The 21723-nt window shown below is 34.1% G+C and overlaps 1 protein-coding gene across 1 annotated transcript in view; it reads right to left on the reverse strand.

Annotated features, from left to right (window-relative positions):
- Nucleotides 1-135: 135 nt before the first annotated feature.
- The window catches only part of SREK1IP1 (SREK1 interacting protein 1), a 39633-nt gene continuing 18045 nt past the window's right edge, over nt 136-21723 (reverse strand). The window contains exons 3-5 of the mRNA XM_033110500.1: nt 14491-14634; nt 4361-4433; nt 136-2060 (exon numbers count right to left, since the gene is read on the reverse strand). Of these exons, the coding sequence (XP_032966391.1) occupies nt 1871-2060; nt 4361-4433; nt 14491-14634 (407 nt within the window). The 3' untranslated portion in view covers nt 136-1870. The remainder of the gene's footprint in view (nt 2061-4360; nt 4434-14490; nt 14635-21723) is intronic.

Raw genomic sequence — 21723 nt, forward strand, 5'->3', positions numbered from 1 at the left:
TTTCCCAAACAACAGACTGAACTATTTAAACAAGGTAATTTCTTTTTGAGGAGGTCATATGACTAACGTAGTTTATGGAAAAGCTAGAAGTGTGAGAGCTCCCACAGCCATAATGCCACCATAGGGATGTGGGTGTAGCACCCGTAGAATTTGAGCACGGTAAGCATATGTTCAAAGGAGTTATGAGGCTCCTCCAGACTTACTGAGGTCATGCCAGATAGGGGTGTTGGGTGAAGAAAGAACCTGTACACCTTTCCAGCCTGTAAAGTTACATGTACTTACCATGTTTCCCCAAAAAATAAGACCTAGCTGGACAATCAATTCTAATGCATCTTTTGGAGCAAAAATTAACATAAGACCGGGTCTCCAAAAGATGCATTAGAGTTCCTTGTCCAGCTAGGTCTTATTTTGGGGGAAACACGGCACCTGATTTCATCATAATGAGTTCATCCACAGCCATGTCTGTAGGGTACCAATTTGAAAAGTTTTAATTGCACCACAGTGAGGTACTTGCAGTCTTTGGTGCTGTGCCATGATAACTGACTGACTTTTGATGCTGTTACAGTAAGTATTTAACTTATTGGGCATAAGGGATACGCAAGTGTTAAGCAAAATAACTAACACTGATCACTGCTGAAATTAAAAACGTAAGAAACATTTATATCTAACAATATGTGTTTGAAAATGCTTACCTATATAAAATTTCCATGTTATATAAAGACTTTCATGATGCAACTCCCTGGCTTTAAATTTTAAAAAGTACAGAATAAAATTCTTAATCCTAAATTTTGTCACTGTTCCTGAGGTTTATGATTGAAGTAAAAGAGAAACACCCCAAACTGGTCATTTATGAAATCATAAATTCAGTGTGAGACCTGCTTCAAAATTACAAATTATTTCAAATAAATACATACGTTCACATTTATAAAAATTTTCCACATTACTCATAGAAACAAGCTTCATAAAATTTACATACTGAATACGATAAAAGTCAATTCTAATGAAGAGTTAGCTGTCATTCTCCTAAATAAAAAGGTCTGTGTTTGAGGTATCATTTTAAGACATGCCAATATGGCACATTTGTACAACCCAGGTATCCATCCTAAAAATCCTGCCCAACACAGTATCATCTCTATGAGACTAATAGGCTGAACTAGATTTATCTTTTTAAACAGGAAGAAATATTTTAATTGCTACCAAAACAAAGGACGCAGATACTAGAAACTCTGCATGTCATAAAACAGTGACACTTTGTTATATTTTCATTATCATCTTCCTGCAAACACCATTCATTTAAAAAGTCCTAATCAAGACCAATAAAGCAGCTTCATCTTCTGTCTCCTGTGACATCCAAAGAAAAGGCTAGAGATTTAGAAACAGTGAAGAACTTCACTGTCTTCCTGCATTACCGTAGGCTATAAAAAGGTATTAAGTTCATCAGTGTCAAGAGCAAAACATTATCCCCTACCTCACTGGATCACTGGAAGGTGGGCACTTGATTCCGCAATACCCACTGACCACTAGGTAGATTATCGGTGTTGACTTTAGTAAAGCCATGTACAAACAACTTATGAAGCAATAACACTAGTCAGACACACAGAAAACAAATACCAAAAAGGATGTGGTTTTTATGTACAGATATCCATACTTGCGGCATGGTTATTAAGCGATAACACTGATTCAATACTCTATAGTCGTAACACATTAAAAACATATTGCCAGAGGATAATGGTCCCATATAAGAAAAAAATGTCTATATGGAAAAAGATGTGATTAACTGCAAAGCATAATTACATACCAAATTCCAAGGAAGGTCAAGTGATTTTCAAAACCAAATTTTTAAATTTAATGACTTAAGCCACAGTCTGAGTTACTTTTTGGAGATTTCAGATCTATCAGGGGTGGAAGAATGCTTTTCCTTTTTCCTCTTCTTTTTTTCCTTTTTGTGATGTTTCCCCTTTTTTGACTTACTCTTTTTTTCTTTTTTCTTTTCTTTCTTCTGATATTTTTGTTTCTTTTGTTTTGAAGTGTCGTCTTCAGTGGAACCGGACGAATAAGACCTATGGGCAATAATACATACTGACTGATAACTGCCTTTATAGCTGAGAGGTAAATTTAAATGGAATTTGAACTGCTTTAAATCCTTCTGGGAGCAAGGAGGGGGTATAAACAAAGAGACTCATGCTTTTACATTTGTATTCTCTTAAAATGCTGAATTTAGAATTTTTGCTACTTGGTCACAGAAACTAGCAAAACAAATATCTCTATCCTGCTTAACTCTAGTAATAAGTTTCAAATTCAGTAAGGATGAAATGATTTTTCTGATTTTCCGTTTTTCACCGCTTCATACCCTTCAAAATCTTATAAGGCAAATACGAAGTGGCATTTACCGACCCTCATTATATACATAATTCACTTGCGTATGTAATAACTTGTTAGCATATTCTATTAAAAGAGCCACAAAAGGATGCAATTATATAAAAAGGGCCATAATTATACCTCAGTATAAATGGATGAAAGCTGAAAATTAGCAAAGTAAAAGCGCTTTTGTTGATTCTTTTGATTTTTCAAGTTAAAGGGCTTAATTCCTCTAGATACAGTGATACAGATGAACAACAGCATTCCAAAATAATTTCACTAGATACAGAAAAAAATGCTTTTAAATGAACACTCTATGTGAATGAATGAGGATGATTTATCATTATAGTTTATTTTTCTAATGTCATTGTAATACTAAATTGGAAAAGCTGTAGAATTCCTTCTAATATTAAAAAACAACAACAACAACAAAAAATCAGAAAAAGCCATCTTAGTATTTTACATGAACGGGTGTGCAACAATCTATCCACATCCAAACCCAAAATATGTGTTACAAGACAGAAACTGAGCTAATTTAAAACATAAAAAGCATCTCAAGAGATAGTTCAGTGATCTAGTCACCAGAAGTTAAAACCTAAGCTAAGAAAACCCGTGAGAGGCATACAGGAGAGGAAACACTAACACGGGAGACCACAAGGCTGCGTCTGCCGAGTAACGCTTGTGAACTCCTGATTGCATCCCCCCCGTTTTCTGTGATGTCGTGTTCCTTTCTCCTCTTCTCTACTTAGACTTCTGGCCATTCCCTGAGCTTATTTTCTCATGTATTCTCTTGCTCTCTCTTCAGCTCTGTTATTCTCAACTCTTCTCTCTTTTCTTGTTCTCAAGGCGCTGCTTGACCTCAGGATTCTGACTAAAGCTTCTCTGCCTGTACATTTTTCTCTGGCTTTTTGGTCTTGGATTCTCATTTTTAAGACAAACTGTTAGACTGTGGCTCAGCAACTCTATTAGGTGTCATTATCTCTGCTAAGCATGCCTAGAAAAGTTCATATAATTCCAGGCCAAAATAAATACTCTGTTACTATAAAACAAGTATATTAGAACTTGGAAGAAAACAGATAATCTCACTTTTACTATAAGCAATCTTCCTTGCTGTGCTAATGCAAATGACTCCACAACATACTAGTCTGACCACACGATACACTGAGCTCCAACTTCCTTTCAGTTTTTATGTTAAAGATTACTATTTAATTCCCAGCACTTGAAATAACTATTCCAATTTATAAAATAGTGGAGGTGTGAAAATGTATATATTATTAAGTGCTCTATAAAAACTACAAAGTGACAACACCTGATTTGCAGAATTTACTGTCAAAGAACTAGAGTCCACGCCAGACATTACCATTGCCAAGTGCCTTAAAAAATGTCTGCATGTATATGTTTATTCTAGTATAAATGAAACTGCACTCATTAACCACGGAAAAGTTGCTTCTTGAAATTCTTTTCATCAATTTCTTTAACTATTTAATTGTTAAAAAAAAATTGATATAAAAATTCATAGGTGGCTGACGAAGGTTCTGAAAGACCTAACGGAATATTTAGCACAACAAGTGAGTACATAAATGCAATTAATAAATTAATTTCTTAGACATGACAATGATATTGAGAATACAAATATTAGGCTCCAACTTCATATATAGGAGGATCAAATATATTATATGAAAAATTTGAACATATGTCCCATTAAAAGATTAGCTGATGTTCTAAAACTTAAAATAGAATACAAGTAGAATATATAAAAGAAAGGGAGGAGTGTTATTTATTTATACCTTAATTTGCTCCAAAAAGAAAATTTAAGGTGGCTGAGTGTTGACTTTATTTTTGATTCCTGCCATGAAGGACTTTATTTTATTGAAACAACAGAGCATCTAAGTCACATTAAAAAATATTAATGTTAAATAAACTGGACTATATGTGAAAATATTTTATGATCCATCATTGATTCACAGTCTTGCTTTTTAAAAAGTAATATTAAAAAAAATACCTTTTCCTTTTTTTTTTCAACTTGATTTTCTCTTTGCTTTTTGCTTTTTTCTTCTCCTCTTCTTCATTTATTCCTGTGTGTTGAGAGGGAAAAATCAGGTCACTCATCATGGGACTACATATAAATATGGTCTGTATACATTTTTTGATTTTGGTTGTGGGTAAATTTCATTGGTTAGGATATTGCACTTTTCTTGCAATAATTTCCCCTTTCTTGATTTTTTTATTGATGTATCATTGACATATAACATTGTATTACGTTACAACAGGTGTACAACATACTGATTCGGTATTTGTATATGTTGAGAAATGATCACCCCAATAAGTCTAGTCACCATACTGTTGCAAAAATACTTTTTTCTTGTGATGAAAACATTTAAAATCTATTCTCTTAGAAGCTTTCAAATATACATTATTATTAACTATAGTCACCATGCTGTACATTATATATTCATGACATTTATTTTATAACTGGAAGTTTCGACCTTTTGACCCCTTCACTTATTTTGCCCTCATCCCCACTCCTGGCAACTATTAATCTGCTCACTGTATCTATAAGATTAGTTTTCTGTTTCTTTTTTTTTTTTATATCTCACTTTAAGTGAAATCAGATAGTATTTGTTTTTCTCTCCAACTTATTTCACTTAGCATAATTCCCATTGGTTATTTTGATTATGAACCTTATAAATTATATGATTTTTATAAAAAATTTCAAATACTACTACTCTCTTGAGTTTCTAAATTATGTTTGATGGTGGAAGAAAAAACTATAATACTATCTGATGTGGCTCTAAGTGCATTGGAGGACATGCTTAAAAGAACTGTAGTGTAAATGGGAGAGGGTAGAGGGACAAAAAGGGAGGTAAGGTTTCTACACTTCACTTGAACTGGTAAAATGACAACACCAGTAGACTATGTTAAATTATGTACATATAACACCTAGAGTGACCACTAAAAATACTATACAAACACCACAGAAAAATTTAAAACCCCTATGGATATATTCAAGGACACTACAGATAAATCAAAATGGAATTCTACAAGTGTTCAAGTGACACTATAGATAAATGAAAGCACTACAGGTAATTCTGAAAAATGTTCAAATAAACCAAAGGCAGGAAAAAGAGAAAAAAAAGAATGAAAAACAGAAAATAAATAATAAAATGACAGTTAGCCCTAACATACAAATCTACAAGACTCTCACTTAAAATATAATAAAGGTACATTAAAAGTAAAATGATAGAATGGATATGTAACACAAACATTATCAAAGGAACATTTATCTGATATATTAATAACAGATAAAATGGACTTCAAAACAAAGAAAATTAGCAGTGAGAGAGAGAGAGACGTTACATAATGACAAAAGTTTCAACTCACCAACAAGATACAGCAATACTAAATGTGTATGCACCAAACAACAAAGCTGAAAAATACATGAAGCAAAACTGATAGACTTGAAAGGAGAAACAGACAAATCTACAATGGTAGTCGGAGACTTTAATATCCCTCTCTCAACAACTGATAGAAACTATAGAGCAAGGATACAGAAGACCTTAACAACACCATCAACAGACTCAAAACAACATTTAAAAAACACTCCACCCAACATTTTTCTTTCAAGTGCCTACATAACATGAACTAAAATTTCATATATCCTGGGCCATAAAGCAAACCTCAACAAACTTGAACTGAAATCATATATAGTTTGTTTCTTCCACAATGGATTCAAATGAGAAATCAATAAAAGATAACAGGAAAATCTCCAAACACTTGGAAACAAAACACACTTAAATAATCCAATGGGAAAAGAGAAAATCTCAAGGAAAATAAGAAAATACATTAAACTGAATTAAACTGAAATATATGAAAATTGGTGCAACACAGCTAAAGCAGTGCTGAGTGGGAAATTTACAGCACTAAATACTTAAGAAAAGAAGAAAAATCAAATTAATAATCTAAGCTTTCATTTCAAGAACCTAGGGGAACAAAGCTAAATAAAGCCAAAGTCAATAAAATAAAATAATAAAGATGAGGAATTAACAAAATTGAAAAAAAGGAAAAATGACAGAAATTACCCATATCAGGAATAAAACACTAGAGACACTGCAGTCATCAAAAGGATAAATAAATACTGTGAACAATTCTTCTACAAACATAAATTTGACAACTTAGACAATATAAACCCCTTTCTCAAAAAACAAATTGTCACAATTCATCTAATATAAAGTAGATAATTTTAATAAAATAGTCTGTCAGTTGTTTCCAAATTGATATATTTTCCAAATTGATATATTGTTTAATGCAATTCTTATCAAAATCTCAGCAAGAATTTTTGTAAATATACACATTATTCTAAATTTTATATGAAAAGAGATTAGAATAGTTAAAACAATTTTGAAAAAGAATAAAGTGGGGAGAACTAATCCAAGACTTATTATACAGTTACATTAATCAAGGCTGTGTGGCATTAATAGAGGGATAGACATAGATCAATAGAACAGAATAGAGAACCCAGAAACAAACCCATACAACTGTGACCAACTGATTTTGGGCAAAGTACAAATAAGCAATTCAATGAAGGAAAGACAGCCTTTCAACAAATAGTGCTGGGACAATTAGTCATTCTAAACCAAATAATAAACCTTGACCTAAGTCTCACATCTTAAATACAAAAATCAACTCAAAATGGATCATGGACTTACATGTAAAATATAAGACTATAAAACCTTTAGAAAAAAACACAGGAGATCATCTTTGGGGTCTAAAGATAAGCAAATAGTTCTTATACTTGACACAAAAAGCACAGTTTATAAAAGGAAAAATTGATAAACTGGACTTTATCCAAATTAAAAACTATTACTCTGTGAAAGACCTATTAAGAGGATGAAAAGATAAGCTACATATTGGGAGAAAATATCTGCCAACCAGATATCCAACAAAGGGCTAATATCTAGAATATACTAAGGACTCAACATTCAACAGTAATGAAATGATGATTAACATTATTAGACATTAGGGAAATGTAAATTAAAACCACATTGAGATACAACTACAGAACTATCAGAATGCTAAAATAAAAAAATATTGACAACACCAAATGCAGATGAGGATGCAGAGAAACTGGGTCACTCATACATTTGTGGTAGGGATGTAAAATAGTACAGCCACTCTGGAAAACAGTTTGGCAGTTTATTAAAAAGCTAAACATGCAACCACCATAAAACTCAGCAATTGTACTCTTGGGTATTTATCTCATAGACGTGAAGTTTCATGTTCACCCAAATCATATTGATAGAAGTTTTATTTGTAATAGCCCTAAACTGGAAACAACTCAGAGGTCCTTCAATGCGTGAATGATTAAACAAACTGTGGTATAGTTATGCCATATTATTCAACAGTAAAAAAGAACAGACTATCGATATATGCAACAACTTGAGTGAATCTTCGGAGAATTATTGCTAGTGAAAAAAGCTAATTTGAAAAGGTTACGTAGTGCATGATTCCACTTATAAATATTTTTGAAATGATAACTTTATAGAAATAGAAAGCAAATGTTTGCCTTGCCAGAGATTAAGGTAGTAAAGTCAAGAGGAAATGGATGTGGCTATAAAAGGGCAGTATGACTGATCCTTGCTGTGATACAAATTCTCTGTATCTCGACTTTACCAGTGTCAATATTCTGGTTGTGATATTGTATTACAATTTTGGAAGATGTTCCCATTGGAGGAAACTGGGTAAAGGGTACATGGTACTCTGTATTATCTCCTACAGCTGCATGTGAATCTACAATTACCTCAAAATAAAAAGTTTAGATAAAAAATAAATTGGCCACATATGTATGGGCCTATTCTGTTCCACTGATCTATCTTCACATCAATACTATCTTAATTACTTGTAGTTTTACAGTCATTCTTGAATTTAGGTTGTGTTAGTCCTCCAACTTTATTATTGATTTTCAAAGTATTTTTGCTATTCTAGGTTCTTTACATTCGCACAAGAACTTCAGAATTGGCTTGTCAATTTCCAAAACAGCCTGTTGGAATTCTGATAATGAGTAGTTTAAATCTACAAATCAAGTAGAGAAGAAATGACATCTTAAAAAGGCTGAATCTTCTATGCCATGAATATGGTATATCTTTTGATTCATACATTTCTTTAATTGCCTTCAGCAATGTTTTGTATGTTTTAGTCTTGAACATCTATTGTCAGATTTATCCTTAAGTATTTCATATTTTTAATGCTATTATAAAATGTATTTTAAAATTTTTAATTTCTGATTGTTCATTGCCAGCATACAAAAATATAATTGATATTTTTTGCCTATTGACTATCTTGTACTCAACAACTTTGCTAAACTCAGTTATTAGTTCTAAAAGTTTTTTCTTTCTTTCTCTCTCCCTCCCTCCCTCCCTCCTTCCCTCCCTCCCTCCCTCCCTCCCTCCCTCTCTTTCTTTCTTTCTTTGGTAGTTTCCATAGGATTTCTACAGAGGTGATCAAGTCAACTGCAAATAGACAGTTTTTACTTTTTTCTTTCCAATCTGGATGACTTTGATTTCTTTTTCTTGCCTTATTGCATGGCTAGAATCTCCACTACAATGTTGAATATAAGTGGTAAGAGTGGACATCTTTGCTTTGTTCCTTATGCTAGGGAAATGTTCAGTCTTTTATTATTAAGTATGACATAATCTTTCAGTTTTTTTATAGACATCATTTAACAAATTGATGAAGTTCCCTTCTTTTTCTAGTCTGCTGATAATTTTTACCAGAAATGGACAAGAGACTGCCTCAAATAACTTCTTAAAATGTTGTGATTATTATATAGCTGCTCTTTTTTAATCTGTTAAAATGGTAAACTACACTGACTGATTTTTGAATGTGAAATGAATCTTATATTCCTGGAATAAACTATACTTGGTCATATACAAGTATGTATTAATACAATACAAAAATGTATTATCATTTTTACATATTGTTGGATTCGATTTAATGAATTAAACTTCTTTTAATTGCTTAAAATTTTCTTTATGTCTATTTATAAAGTCTACTTTTCTTGTAGTGTCTTTATCTGGTTTTTTTATCAAGGTAATGCTGGTCTTATAATTGAATTGGCAAGTATTTCCACTTTAACTTTTAAAAGATTTTATTTAGAAATGGTATTATTTCTCCTTTAAATGTTTGGTAGAATTCATGAAAGATGCCATTCAGCTTTGGAGTTTTCTTTGTTGAAAGTTTTAACACTAAAGATGTAACTTCTTTAACAGATGTAGGTCACTCAGTTTACCTGTTTCTTTTTGAAAGTTTTGGTAGTTTGTATCATTCAAATAATTTATCCATGTCATCTACATTGTCCAATTTATTGGCATGAGGCTGTTAATAATATTCCCTTATTTTAGTATTTGTATACTTTGTAATATTGCCACTTCTTTCATTTCTGTTATTGGTAATTTATGACTTTTTTTAACCTGATCAGTTTGGATAGCAATTTTTCAAATTTATAAATCTTCTCAAAGAACCAGCTTTTGGTTTCACTGATTTTTCTCTATTATTAGCCTATTCTCCATTTTCTTGATTTCATCTCTAATCTCTATTATTTCATTTCTTCTGCCTGCTTTGGGTTTCATTTGCTTTTCCTTTTCTAGTCTGTTACAGTAGACGTTTAAGTCATAAATTTGAGATATTTCTTCTTCTCTAATACAGGCATTTAGTGCTGTAAATTTGCCTCTAAGTACTACTTCAGTGGCATCCCATAATGTTATGTTGTATATTTTCATTCAGTTCAAAATACTTTCTAATTTCCTTTGATACAATGAGTTATTCAGAAGTGTATTAAATTACAAATATTTGGGAATTTTCCAGGAAGCTGTTATTAATTTCTAATTTAATTTCCTTGTGGCTACAGAACACGCTTTGCATAACTTGAATCCTTTAAAATTTATTGAGACTTCTTTTATAGCATAGAATAAGGTCTATCTTGGCAGGTGTTCTGTGTGTGCTTGGAAAAAAATGTGTATTCTGCTGTTATTAGATGACATATTCTATAAATGTTAAAAAGGTCAAGTTGCTTGATAGTGTTACTCAAGTCTTCTATATCCTTTCTGATTTACTGTCTACTTGTTTCATCAGTTATTAAGAGATGTATGTTGAAATCTCCAGGGTTCTATCAGGGTTCTCTTCATATATTTTGAACTTTGTTATTAAGTATATAAGCACTTAGTACTTTTATGTCCTCTTGATTAACTGACCCTTTTAGCATTACAAGAAACCTACTTTATCCCTAGTAATATCCTTTGTTTTGAAATCTACTTGATCTCACATTAAACTAATCACTTTAGCTTTCTCTTTAGTAGCTGTCTTTTTGCAGCTACAATAAGTTCAGAATAACTATTGTAAACATGTCCAAAAAAAAGTTATGAGAAACTAAACAAATAACAGTAGCTATGGGAATAATTTCCTCTTCCATTTAGGAATTATGGATAAGGAGACCACTGACTAGATTAAATAGAGAAATTAATTCTAATAAAAACAAAATAATCCTAGAATTCAAGAAATGTTTTTCCTAGCTACCTACCCTTAAGAACTAGCAGTACTGACAGCTATAGGATATGAGAATTCAAGCACTGAAGACAAAAATTTATTTTAGATAATTCAGTGTTTCTATACTGTAACGAATAAAACTATTTCACCTCTATTTATTCAGGTTTCTTCTGAGATAGAATGTTGAAATGTACAAGGCATACAGGAAAAAGAATTCGAGTTTTTGCAAAATGATAATTTCATGGGAAATGATACAACCAACCTTAGGAGAACAAAATAGAAGGCCAGAAGGTCCTTATGTACTTTAACACTCAAATTTTGTAATGATCAGCCAGAGGTCTTCTGATTGAAAATCACCTCTAGAATAAACGATAATTCATGATGGGAGTGTACTTTATCCTTCAAGACTGATGTGAGGATGAAAAAAGATCAAGAACCAACAGACTGGGTGATCTCCAAGGTTGGAGAACAGCACATTATAATGAAAACAGCATAGGACTAGTTGTCAAGAAACCTGGATCATGGCGCTGGCTTTATTACTGTGATCAGTTAGTGACTCTGGGAAGTTACTTGTCCTCATTTTTATTTTTCTATAAAACGGTGATTAAACTATGTGTTCTCTAAGATCCTTTCTAATTCTAAAATTTTATGAACTTATTTATTTTTATTTTAGGGAAGTACAGATGGACGGGGTAGAACCGGTCTTGTGGAATTGATGACCTGAGGTTTTCTCTCCTAGAATCTTCTCTTCTGCTCTCTGTGGTTTGGCGGCTCTCCATGCCTGGTGAAACTATCTTCTTGGGGTCTCCCTTTACCAGCATCCTAGGTATTCCTTTCTTATCTCTTCTATTTCCTATATTCCAGGTCTTCCTTTTTTTAATCTACTCCCTTACTTTAGTAGAAAAACTCTGGAATAAGTGCTCTAAGAAAGGGTATGTGAGAGGTAAATTGTTTCTGAGGCTTCGAATATCTGACAATGCTTTTATCTTTCACATTTGGTTGATAATTTCATTAAGCGTATCATTCTAATTTGGGTATAATTTTCCTTCAAAAATTTGAAAGCATTATCCACATCTACGAGCTTCCAGTATTGCTTTAGAGAAGTACAAAGGTGTTCTGACTCCCGATCCCTCACCTATGACCTGTTTTAGCCGTGACTCTGGAAAGTTTGAATGTTCTTCTTGTTTCTTATGATACAAAGTTTCATAATGGTGTAACTTTGTGTAGGTCTATTTTTAACACTGTGCTTGGTACCTGTTGAACCTTTTCACCTGGAACTTAATGTCCCTTAGTTCTTAATATTTTTCGTTTTCTTTTTCTGGGACTCATTTGAATGAAGTATTTTCTAGACTGAACGCTTCAATTGTCTTATCTTTTTTTCTTTTGTTTTGCTCTTCTTAGATTTCTTGAACTTTATCTTCCATATCTATTATGTTTTTCAAATCCACTTTTTTAATTTCTAAAAGTTCTTTTTTTTTTAATAGTACCTTATTCATGTTTAATGGACACTATATCTTATCTTCTACGAGAGTGGATATTATTTCTGCTAAGTTTTCTTTTCCCTTCACAAACTCTGTATCCTTCAAGTTGATTTTTTTGTTGTTTTTGGTATTTGTATTTCATACTAGAGTCGTTCCTATGAAATTCAGTGTTCCTTTATTGTCTGAAAAGCTGACTGAAAGCTTTGAGCAAGCAAGCTTGGAAATCTGGACTTTACTGATAATATGGCTAGGCAATGTCTTTTAAGAATCCCTGATGTCATCCGTGTATGATATATCCCAGTGTAAGGACCCTTTGTCTTACCCTGTCTAGAAAGTAGTCCTAGAGTAGTCTGCCGAGGTGATGGACGGAAGCCATCTGGCTTCACAGGGTAGTGGAAGGGATGAGAGTCTTTAACTATCTTTCACTTTGGATTTTTAACCAACCCCCTGTTTTTAGTCTTACATACATTCTCACTTACAAAGGTACCTAAGGATACTCATTAGCATCTTTAGTGGGGTTTAGAGTGTACATGAAGTTACTTCTCAGCTTTCAACACTATTAAAGGATTAATAGTTTTCTCAAGTGTGCAGTCTGTTATCACTAACCCAACGGCTTTTCAGCAATATTGTTACTATTGTTTCCTATCTCATTTTCTTTGTCCTTATGGGTTTATGTCTTAAAAAAAATTTTTTTTTCCTACTATCACTTTAGTGAACTTTCAGTTGGGAGCAAAAGTAAGTATGTGTATTCAAGCAGCTATCTTTACGCTGAAGCTGTATATACTCATATGTAATGTAACTCTTGCTTGCCCTCTTTGGGGACACTCTCTCTCTTCTGCCTTGTCCTAGTACCCTGCCTGGCATTTGACTTCTTCACTTACTTTCTTGGATATAATGTGAAAAGATTAAAAAATTTTAGGTGTTTATTGTTACCTGATAATCTAAAAATGAGTTTAACCTTTTAGTATTTCTCTCATCCCATGTATAAACCCATATTCAAATAAGTTGCATTTTGCTTCTGTGTTACATCTACCATATGGCATTTTGTAGTTCACAAAGTATTTTCACACATACCATCACATTTTATCCCTAAAAAAGCAACTGCAAGGAGAAGCTAGTTATACATAAGATGGGACAGAAATGGTTAAACACCAGGTCTGCAATCTCTGCTCTCTTTGAGGGAAGAGGAGGATGCCCCAGGAAAGAAATCTCTTTGTAGACATGCTAATGACAGACCACCTGGAAACAAATCAATGTGTTTGCTAGCTAGAGAATCATTTTTTGGGGAGAGGGGACTTAAATAACAGAAATTTATTTTCTCACAGTTCTGAAAGCTAGAAGTCCGTGATCAAGCTGTTGGCAAGAGAATCCTTATTTACAGACTGCTTATAGCCGGATGTACCTGGTTTGTCTAAGATTATTTACAGTAAATAATCCTGGAATCTATGGATTTATGGGGCATGGATCCCTGGAAAATGTAACTATCTGGATATAAAATTGAGATGTTTCATGATTAAAATAACTTTCTTTTATGTAAGTCAGGTAGAAACCTCTCATGTTAATCCTGGCCAGAGTGGGAAGTAGAAAGAAACTACCTGGGAGCTGCACTGGTGGTGCCAGAACTCTTGCTGCTTTGCCTATGCCTCATAATCACTGATATACTTACACTATTACTAAAGCCTGATACTGGCTAAGATCTCTGACTTGAATGAGTGTGATTTGACAATCCAATCCTCTGCGTTACCCCACAACGAAATTGAGGTTCAGAGTAGTTAAGTGACTTACTGAAAGTCACATGCTAAAAAAATGGCCAAATAAGGCTAGAAACCAAGTCTAAAATCGGACTCTTTGTACCACGTGAATCATCCTAGTGTGATGGAAAAACAACACCAAAACCTGGGTTATAGATTCAGAAACAGACCCGCCTCCCAGACTTATCAGCTGTTTGATTTGGGGCAAATTACTTACACCGGTACTAACCTAAGCGGTACCATTTACATAAAATAGAAAAGATAATGATAAATACGACGGAACAACAGATAAACATGACACAATAGGGCAGACCATTTCGAAACATTTTTAAAGGATGGAGGGGAAAACCCTCACTACTTACTTTTTTCCTGTAATGCCTGCAATTTATTCAGTTCCTCGTTGTCTTCATCACTCTCTTCACTGCTCGTGCTGCTGACATCCAAAACTATGTCCCTTTTGGGGTCTACTCGGAGGAAATTTCGGCATTCAAAAGTGAGGTGACCAGCTAGGTAAAACAAAAAAGTGCGAATGATGAAACGATACATTACATATTTTTTTCTTTCCTTGTCTCATGGTAAGCAACAAGTTACAATTTTAAGAATATAATGTTTAGTTTTAACTTTGATTCAGTGGGTGGTGGTTTTCGTTCCCTGAATGCAGCAGCACTCAGAGACTAAGAACTTTTTCCTTTCTTCATCAAGGCTTCTAATTCAATAAGCATTTTTGTCAGGGTACTGAATACCTGTATTCTCCCTTTCTATGTACTAAAGAAAATATTCTCATACTGTAGTTAGGATTTTATATTTAATTCCTTTCTAGTACCCTTTCCTTCTCTGCTTGCCTACTCGTATACTCATGCAATTAGAGTTTTTGTCTAATTAAAGGTGCATAATTAGTTAACATAACTGAATGTGCTCTTCTAAAGAACACCTAAAAATTTAATTCTGATATCATTTACCCCCTAAAGATTCTCCTTCTAAGAAAACTATAACAGTTATCTACATATAGCATGATACTTTTTAAAAAAAAATCAATTACAAATACCATAAAAGTACAGGAAATAATATAACCAATACCCAAGTGCCTATCACCCACAAGTTAACATTTTGCCATATTCACCTACAATATTTTAAGGTAAATGATGGTGCGCACGCGTGCGCGCGCGCGCGCGCACACACACACACAGAGTTGGAGCTCACCCCATCCTTTGGAACCCTGCCCTAATCCCATTCCACTCTTTCTGTCTTCAGAAGTTGGTTTCTGTCTTTATCAAACAGCATGTTATTTTATTATTTTTTAAATGTAAACTCAATTATCCTTACCTATCATTCTGCAACTTATTTCTGCCACTCAGTATTATATTTTGTGATTTATCTATGTTAACATAAGTAGATGTAATCGTCTCATTTTATATAATAAATAATGTTCCACTGTATAAAAATATTTATTTATTCTTTCTACCGATAGAATACTAGGTTGCTTCCAGTCTTTTGCTATTATAAACAATGCTGAAATGAGTAGCTGCACATCTGTTTGAGCACACATACTATAATTTCTCTAAGGCAGCAGCTTTCAAATTTTTTTGACCATGATTGAACGATGCTTAAAAATAACAATGCAACCATGTATACACATTCACATACAAACACACACTGACACACGAAAAGTAAACAACAGTTACATGAAGCATTACTACTTTTGATATTCCAAAAGCCAGTGCTGATAGTGACCATATAATTGATTTCACAACCCACAAATGATTCACCACAACTCTGTGTTAGGGTTTATTTCTAGTTTTCTCTTACTTTGAGGGTAAAGTCTTTTGGAAGCTCTAGGTTTATACAAGGGCATCTCCTATTAGAACCCAATCTTGGCAGGGCCCTGTAGGCTGCTAACTCATGCAAATAGAAGTTCAAGAACCCTGAGTTCAGTAAGTATCCTCAAGACTTTCTGCTTTTCTCCTCTTACACTTTCTGCTTCCCTTTGGTTGTTGGCCTCTGAGTATTCTTTAATTCTTTATTTATTTCCCAACACACTAATATATCTGAAATATGGATTGCCCATTTTATATATGTTTCTTAGTTATTTATAGGAAGGTCCTGTCGCCATACTGCTGGAAACAAGTTTCTTCTTGTGATTTCCTTCCAGATGAATCATTTGGAAGTGTTTTTTTTAGTTTCCAAACATATGGAGATTTTCAGGCTATGCTTTTGTTGATGTCTAAATTTATTACACTGTTTTCAGAGAATGGGGTCTATATGATATCAGTTCCTTGGTATTTGCTGAGATTTCCTCTGTGACCTATCGTGTAGTAAATTTAAGAAGAGATTTGGGATGTATTTTTAAAGAATACATATCACTATTGGTTGAATAGGGTTCTATGTCTAATTTGTTGTGCAAATCTTCTCCATCATTTTTGTGTAGTAACTTCCGACTTCAATTTTTAAGTACCTCTATCTTTATAGATTGGTCCTTTTCTCCTTGTGACACCGTTTTTGCTACACATTTTGAGATTACATTAGTAAGCAAATTCAAGATCATTATTAATCCACCTTCGCGATTGACTGTTCTTGAATCTCTTTGTCCCTAGTACTGCTCTTGCCTCAAGTCTGATATTAAAATTGCACTACTAGTGCTTTTTCTGTTATTAGTTGAATCATATGAAGTTGCCATTTTTATGAGTAAAACAGCTGAATATTTACAGTATTCAACCTAACATCTGCTCTTTCCCCCTCATCCCTTTATTTTTGAGAATTTCTATCTAGTTTTTTAGTTTTCTATGCAGCTTTTTAAATAATGGCATGTAGCTGGACTTAAGTTTCTTAACCTAATTTGATACCAGACTAATATTTAACGTTAATTTCTTAGCTTGGAAAAATAGTTCCTGCCTCACTAAGAGGCAGTGTAAATTCACTCCTCGTACACTTGGTGTAAGCTTGCGCTCCCAATACTTGACTATTCTTGATTATTCCTTTTCTTAATTATAATTTTATAGGAACTCAAAACATACAGTAAATGTTTTCACCACTTTCCCTAGACAGTGAATGGCATTTTTCTAATCGCTGTTTCCCAGCCTTTTTGAGCAGCCTGGCTTTATGCAAGAGCCTTCACGCCAGCCACGCTGCCAACCTACCTGCAGGGCTCTAAAGGCTTCACTCCATAGTCCATGAAAGTCTGCCCAGAAGGCCTGCGGGTCTCATTTGTTTTCAGCGATCATTCCGTGCTCTGGCTGTGAGCTCCTTTTCATTTCTAGCACTTGGGGATTTCCCTTTCATTCTTTTGAACTGGGTTATTTTTGTTGTTGTGATGCTAACGTAGTTTTCTGTAGCATCTCTATGTGTTGGAGCAGAAAGGAGGACTTTCTACGTTTCAGCTTGCCATTTTTATTAGAACTGCTGATGATTCAATTTTGCCTTTACTTAAGCCAGCTTTGCACCCAAATACGTGTACCTCATATTGCAATGAATATTTAAAATAAACAAAACACTTAAATAATAATCACACGGTCAGCAGGCTCTGTCTCATTCACACTTTAGCTTTACATCAATGAAACTGACCCTAAATTGATAATATCAAAGACAAGTTACTTGTTAAGTTACAAATAAAGTTTCCTATTTTTTTTCCATTGTGGAATAAATGAACAAACTAAGAAAATTATTGTATTCCAAATTATAGTTCTTGTGACTTCTTTTCTAAATAGACTCTAAGTAGATAATGAGCAGAAAATTCTTAGGTGACTAGAAGCTTAAATTTTTGACCACGGATATGTAGAGATTGATTATAAAAAACTGATGTGGCTTTTTCATTTCTGATCCTCAAATTCATACAGAAATTCAAGGGGTCCAACAATAGGCAAAACAATCTTGAAAATTAACAGAGGTAGAAGACTCACACTGGCTGATTTCAAAACTTAACACCAAGCTACAGTAATCAAAACAGGGTGGTACTGTCACAAGGTTACACATATAGAACAATAGTATATAATTGCGAGTCTAGAAATAAACCCATACCTGTATGGCCGATTGATTTTTGACAATAGTGTCAAGTCCGTTCAGCGGGGAAAGAACAATCTCTTCAATAGACTGCTGGGGAACTGGATTTCCACAAGCAAAAGAATGAAGTTGGACACCTCAACTCACAGAATATGCAAAAATTGACTAAAAATGGGTTAAAGACCATGACCACAACAATATAAAACCTAAAACCATAAAATTCTTAGAAGAAAGTATGGGGATAAATCTTCATGACCTTGGATTTGGCAATTGATTCTTAGATATAAAATACCAACAGCACAAACAGCAAAAGAAAAATTGATAAATTGGACTTCATCAAAACTTAAAACTTTTGTGCAACGAAATTATTATGAAAGTGAAAAGACAACCTATGAAATGGGAGAAACTATTTGCAAATATCAGTGACACCTTCAGTCACTCAACCTCTTCATTTTCTCCTCGTCCCTCAAACCTCTCATTTCTAATCATCTGAACACTCTTTTATAAGCCTTTTCGACTCTTTCATATTCTTGTTCTTCTGTACTTCACTGTAAAACCACTAATCCGGCTCAAAGCTACCCTTTCTTTGGGTTGTGCCTACCCCTGGGCAGCCAAACTGATCATTTCATTTCTTATTTATCCTTGGTCAACTTCCTCTCCTATTTCCCTCAATGACTTTTCCACACCTACACCTGATTTAAATCATTATTCAACCACTTCCCTGTTCCATTTCCCTGTCCCCTCCCCAGAGAGACAATCCTGCCTCCTGACTTACAGAGAAAATTAAGACTATTAGGCAACATGCCCTTCTCCTTTCGTCCCCACACCTGAAAACATCCATACACATTTTCACCTGTATTTCCCCCAAACTGAAGAGGCATCCTTGACATACCTCTTAGAGAAATTTAGCTTAATCTTCTATCTCAACATCTACAGCATCTCCTCTAATATCCCCTCGGTCTATAGAAACACGTTATACAGTAGTCTCTCCTTATCTGAGATGTTCCTTTCTTTGGTTTCATTTACCTGCAGTCAACCATGGTCTGAAAATATCAAATGGAAATTTCCAGAAGTAAACCATTTATAAGTTGTACATGATGTGTTGATCTGAGTAGCGAGATGAAATCTTGCACAGTCTCTCTCCATCAGGTCCCTGATGTGAATCACCCCTTTGTCTAGCATATCCACACTGTATATGCTATTATTCACTTAGTTGTTCACTTAGTATCGACTTGGTTATTAGACTGCATAGCTTGTGTTCAACTAACCCGTGTTTTACTTAATAATGGCCCCAAAGTACAAGAGTAGTGATACTAGCAATACAGATATACCAAAGAGAAGCCATACAGTTTCTCTTTTAAGTGAAAAGGTATGTATGTTTAGGAAAAAAGTATATATAGTATTGTGTATATAGGATTCAGCACTACCTGCAATTATAGGCATCCACTGGGGATCTTGGAAACAGCCCCTGCAGATAATGGGGGGACTACTGCATCTTAAATATGAAATTCTCCCTTTATCCCACATTCCCTTCTGGGAAGTATTCAATATGTTCCGGCTATGATCTGAATGTTTGTGTCTCTCCCCAAATTCATATGTTGAAATTCTAACCCCCAAAGGCTATGGTATTAGTAAGTGGGGCCTTTAGGAGGTGATTAGGTCATGAGGATGGCACCCTCATGAATGGGATGAGTGCCTTATCAAAGAGACTCCACAGAGCTCTCTAGCTCTTTCCCCCATGTGAGAATAAAACAAGTCTGTGACCTGGAAGAGGGCCCTCACCCAACCATGCCGGGGCCCTGATCTCGAACTTCCAGCCTCTGGAACTGTGAGCAATACATTTCTGTTGTTTACAAGCTACCCAGCCTGCGGTATTTTGTTATAGCAGCCCACAGGGACTAAGTTCTCTACGGTTCTCATGTAAATTTCTTGAAAATAGACAACACAGGTTTTCTGCACTTTTTAGTACTCAACATTGAGGCCTGAATCTACGTAGTTTATTTCATGACCTACAATTCTAATTAAACAGATCTAAGGTCAGCAAAGCATCCTACTTGGCAAATCTAATGAACACATTTCAATCCATTTCTTACAAATGAAATTTGTCTGTCACCCCTGAAAATTTCTCCTCAATTTTGAAAATCTTTACTCCCTTGGCTTATGTGACGCTGCCCACTCCCACTCCTCCTGGCACTGCAACTCCTTGGTCACCTTTTCCTCAGCTAATGCCTATACATTTTACTCCATCTGTTGATAATGTACGCCACCAAGAGTCTGTTATTGATTGTCACAAAATTTGTTTATATAATATCAGAAACGCCAAAAACTATTAGTATGGGGAAAAAAAGGAATGATTGTTTCTTTGAAACAAAGCTATACTTTAGGACAGGTTTGATTTAGATGAATTGCTTTAAAAGAAAAAAAAGCAGCTTTCAAATTAGTCATTGGAAAGATGAATGTGAAAGATAGAGGGAAAAAGAAATCTCAAACAACGAGAAAAGATACCAGTTTCTCAAAGCGGACGACATTGGCATTTTGTGCCAGACAGCTCTTCACTGCCCAAGAGTGTCGCACACACTGCAGGATGTTCATACTCCCTGGACCCTACATATTATACTGAATGTCATAATGCTCTCTCCATCCCTGTTATGGACAGCTCAAGAAAACCTCCACAGATTTCTGGAAGGCAGTATCACCCCTAGTTGACAACTAATGATAGAATGATTTTGCATTAAGACTTCTTTACAAGAATCTTAACAGCTTCCCCATCTATGAAGAAACAAACTATAAAGTAAAAAAACGCATTCTGGATATGATTTGTACTCAAAAGACAATGTGTAACACCAATTCGCAGACCCATAGGCAAAGAAAAGGTCATGACTGTATAGCAATAGACTAAAATTTTCAGTCGATTAAAGGTATTTAAGTACGTTTTTATTTCCTGCTGCTGTGACCAAATGCTCAATTATAGTCTACTCTACTGAACTCCTTTTGAGCTTATTTTCTGAGAACCATCATAATTATTTGAAACATTTATTCCATGCACAAAGGCTTGGTGTCTTTGTAGCTTTTAGTATTCAGAAGTTGATATTTTAAAAAAGTCAAATAAAAACTCATTATAGAAATAACCATTCTTCTTACTAGCTATAGCAATCTTACTAGCTATAGAAATAAAAGGCATCCAAATTGGAAAGGAAAAAGTAAAACTGTCGTTATTTGCAGATGACACGATACTATATATAGAGAGGACCCTAAAGATTCTACCAAAAAACTAGTAGAACTGAGGCACGTTCAGGTTGAATACAAGAACTATTTTTGTCACTAGTTTTTGATGACCTAAGGGAATTGAGGTAATTTCTGTACCAGTGAACGAGAGGTTTAGTGCTTTTATACTCATTTACTTGTGTCTAAAAAACATGAAAGCTTAAGAAACTATGTGAGCTTAAAACTAGTCAAGCAGTTTAGAACCAAAGACCGATATTAATAAATACAACTATGCAAAAAAGTTTAAAGTAGTACAGTACATTGTTATGTCATAGTTTACTACAGTCTCAGTATTCTGTACATACATTTATTATATTTTTAATCCTCACATCAGCTTC

Source organism: Rhinolophus ferrumequinum, chromosome 7 (genome assembly GCF_004115265.2).
Source record: "Rhinolophus ferrumequinum isolate MPI-CBG mRhiFer1 chromosome 7, mRhiFer1_v1.p, whole genome shotgun sequence".
In the NCBI taxonomy this organism is placed as follows: Eukaryota; Metazoa; Chordata; class Mammalia; order Chiroptera; family Rhinolophidae; genus Rhinolophus; species Rhinolophus ferrumequinum.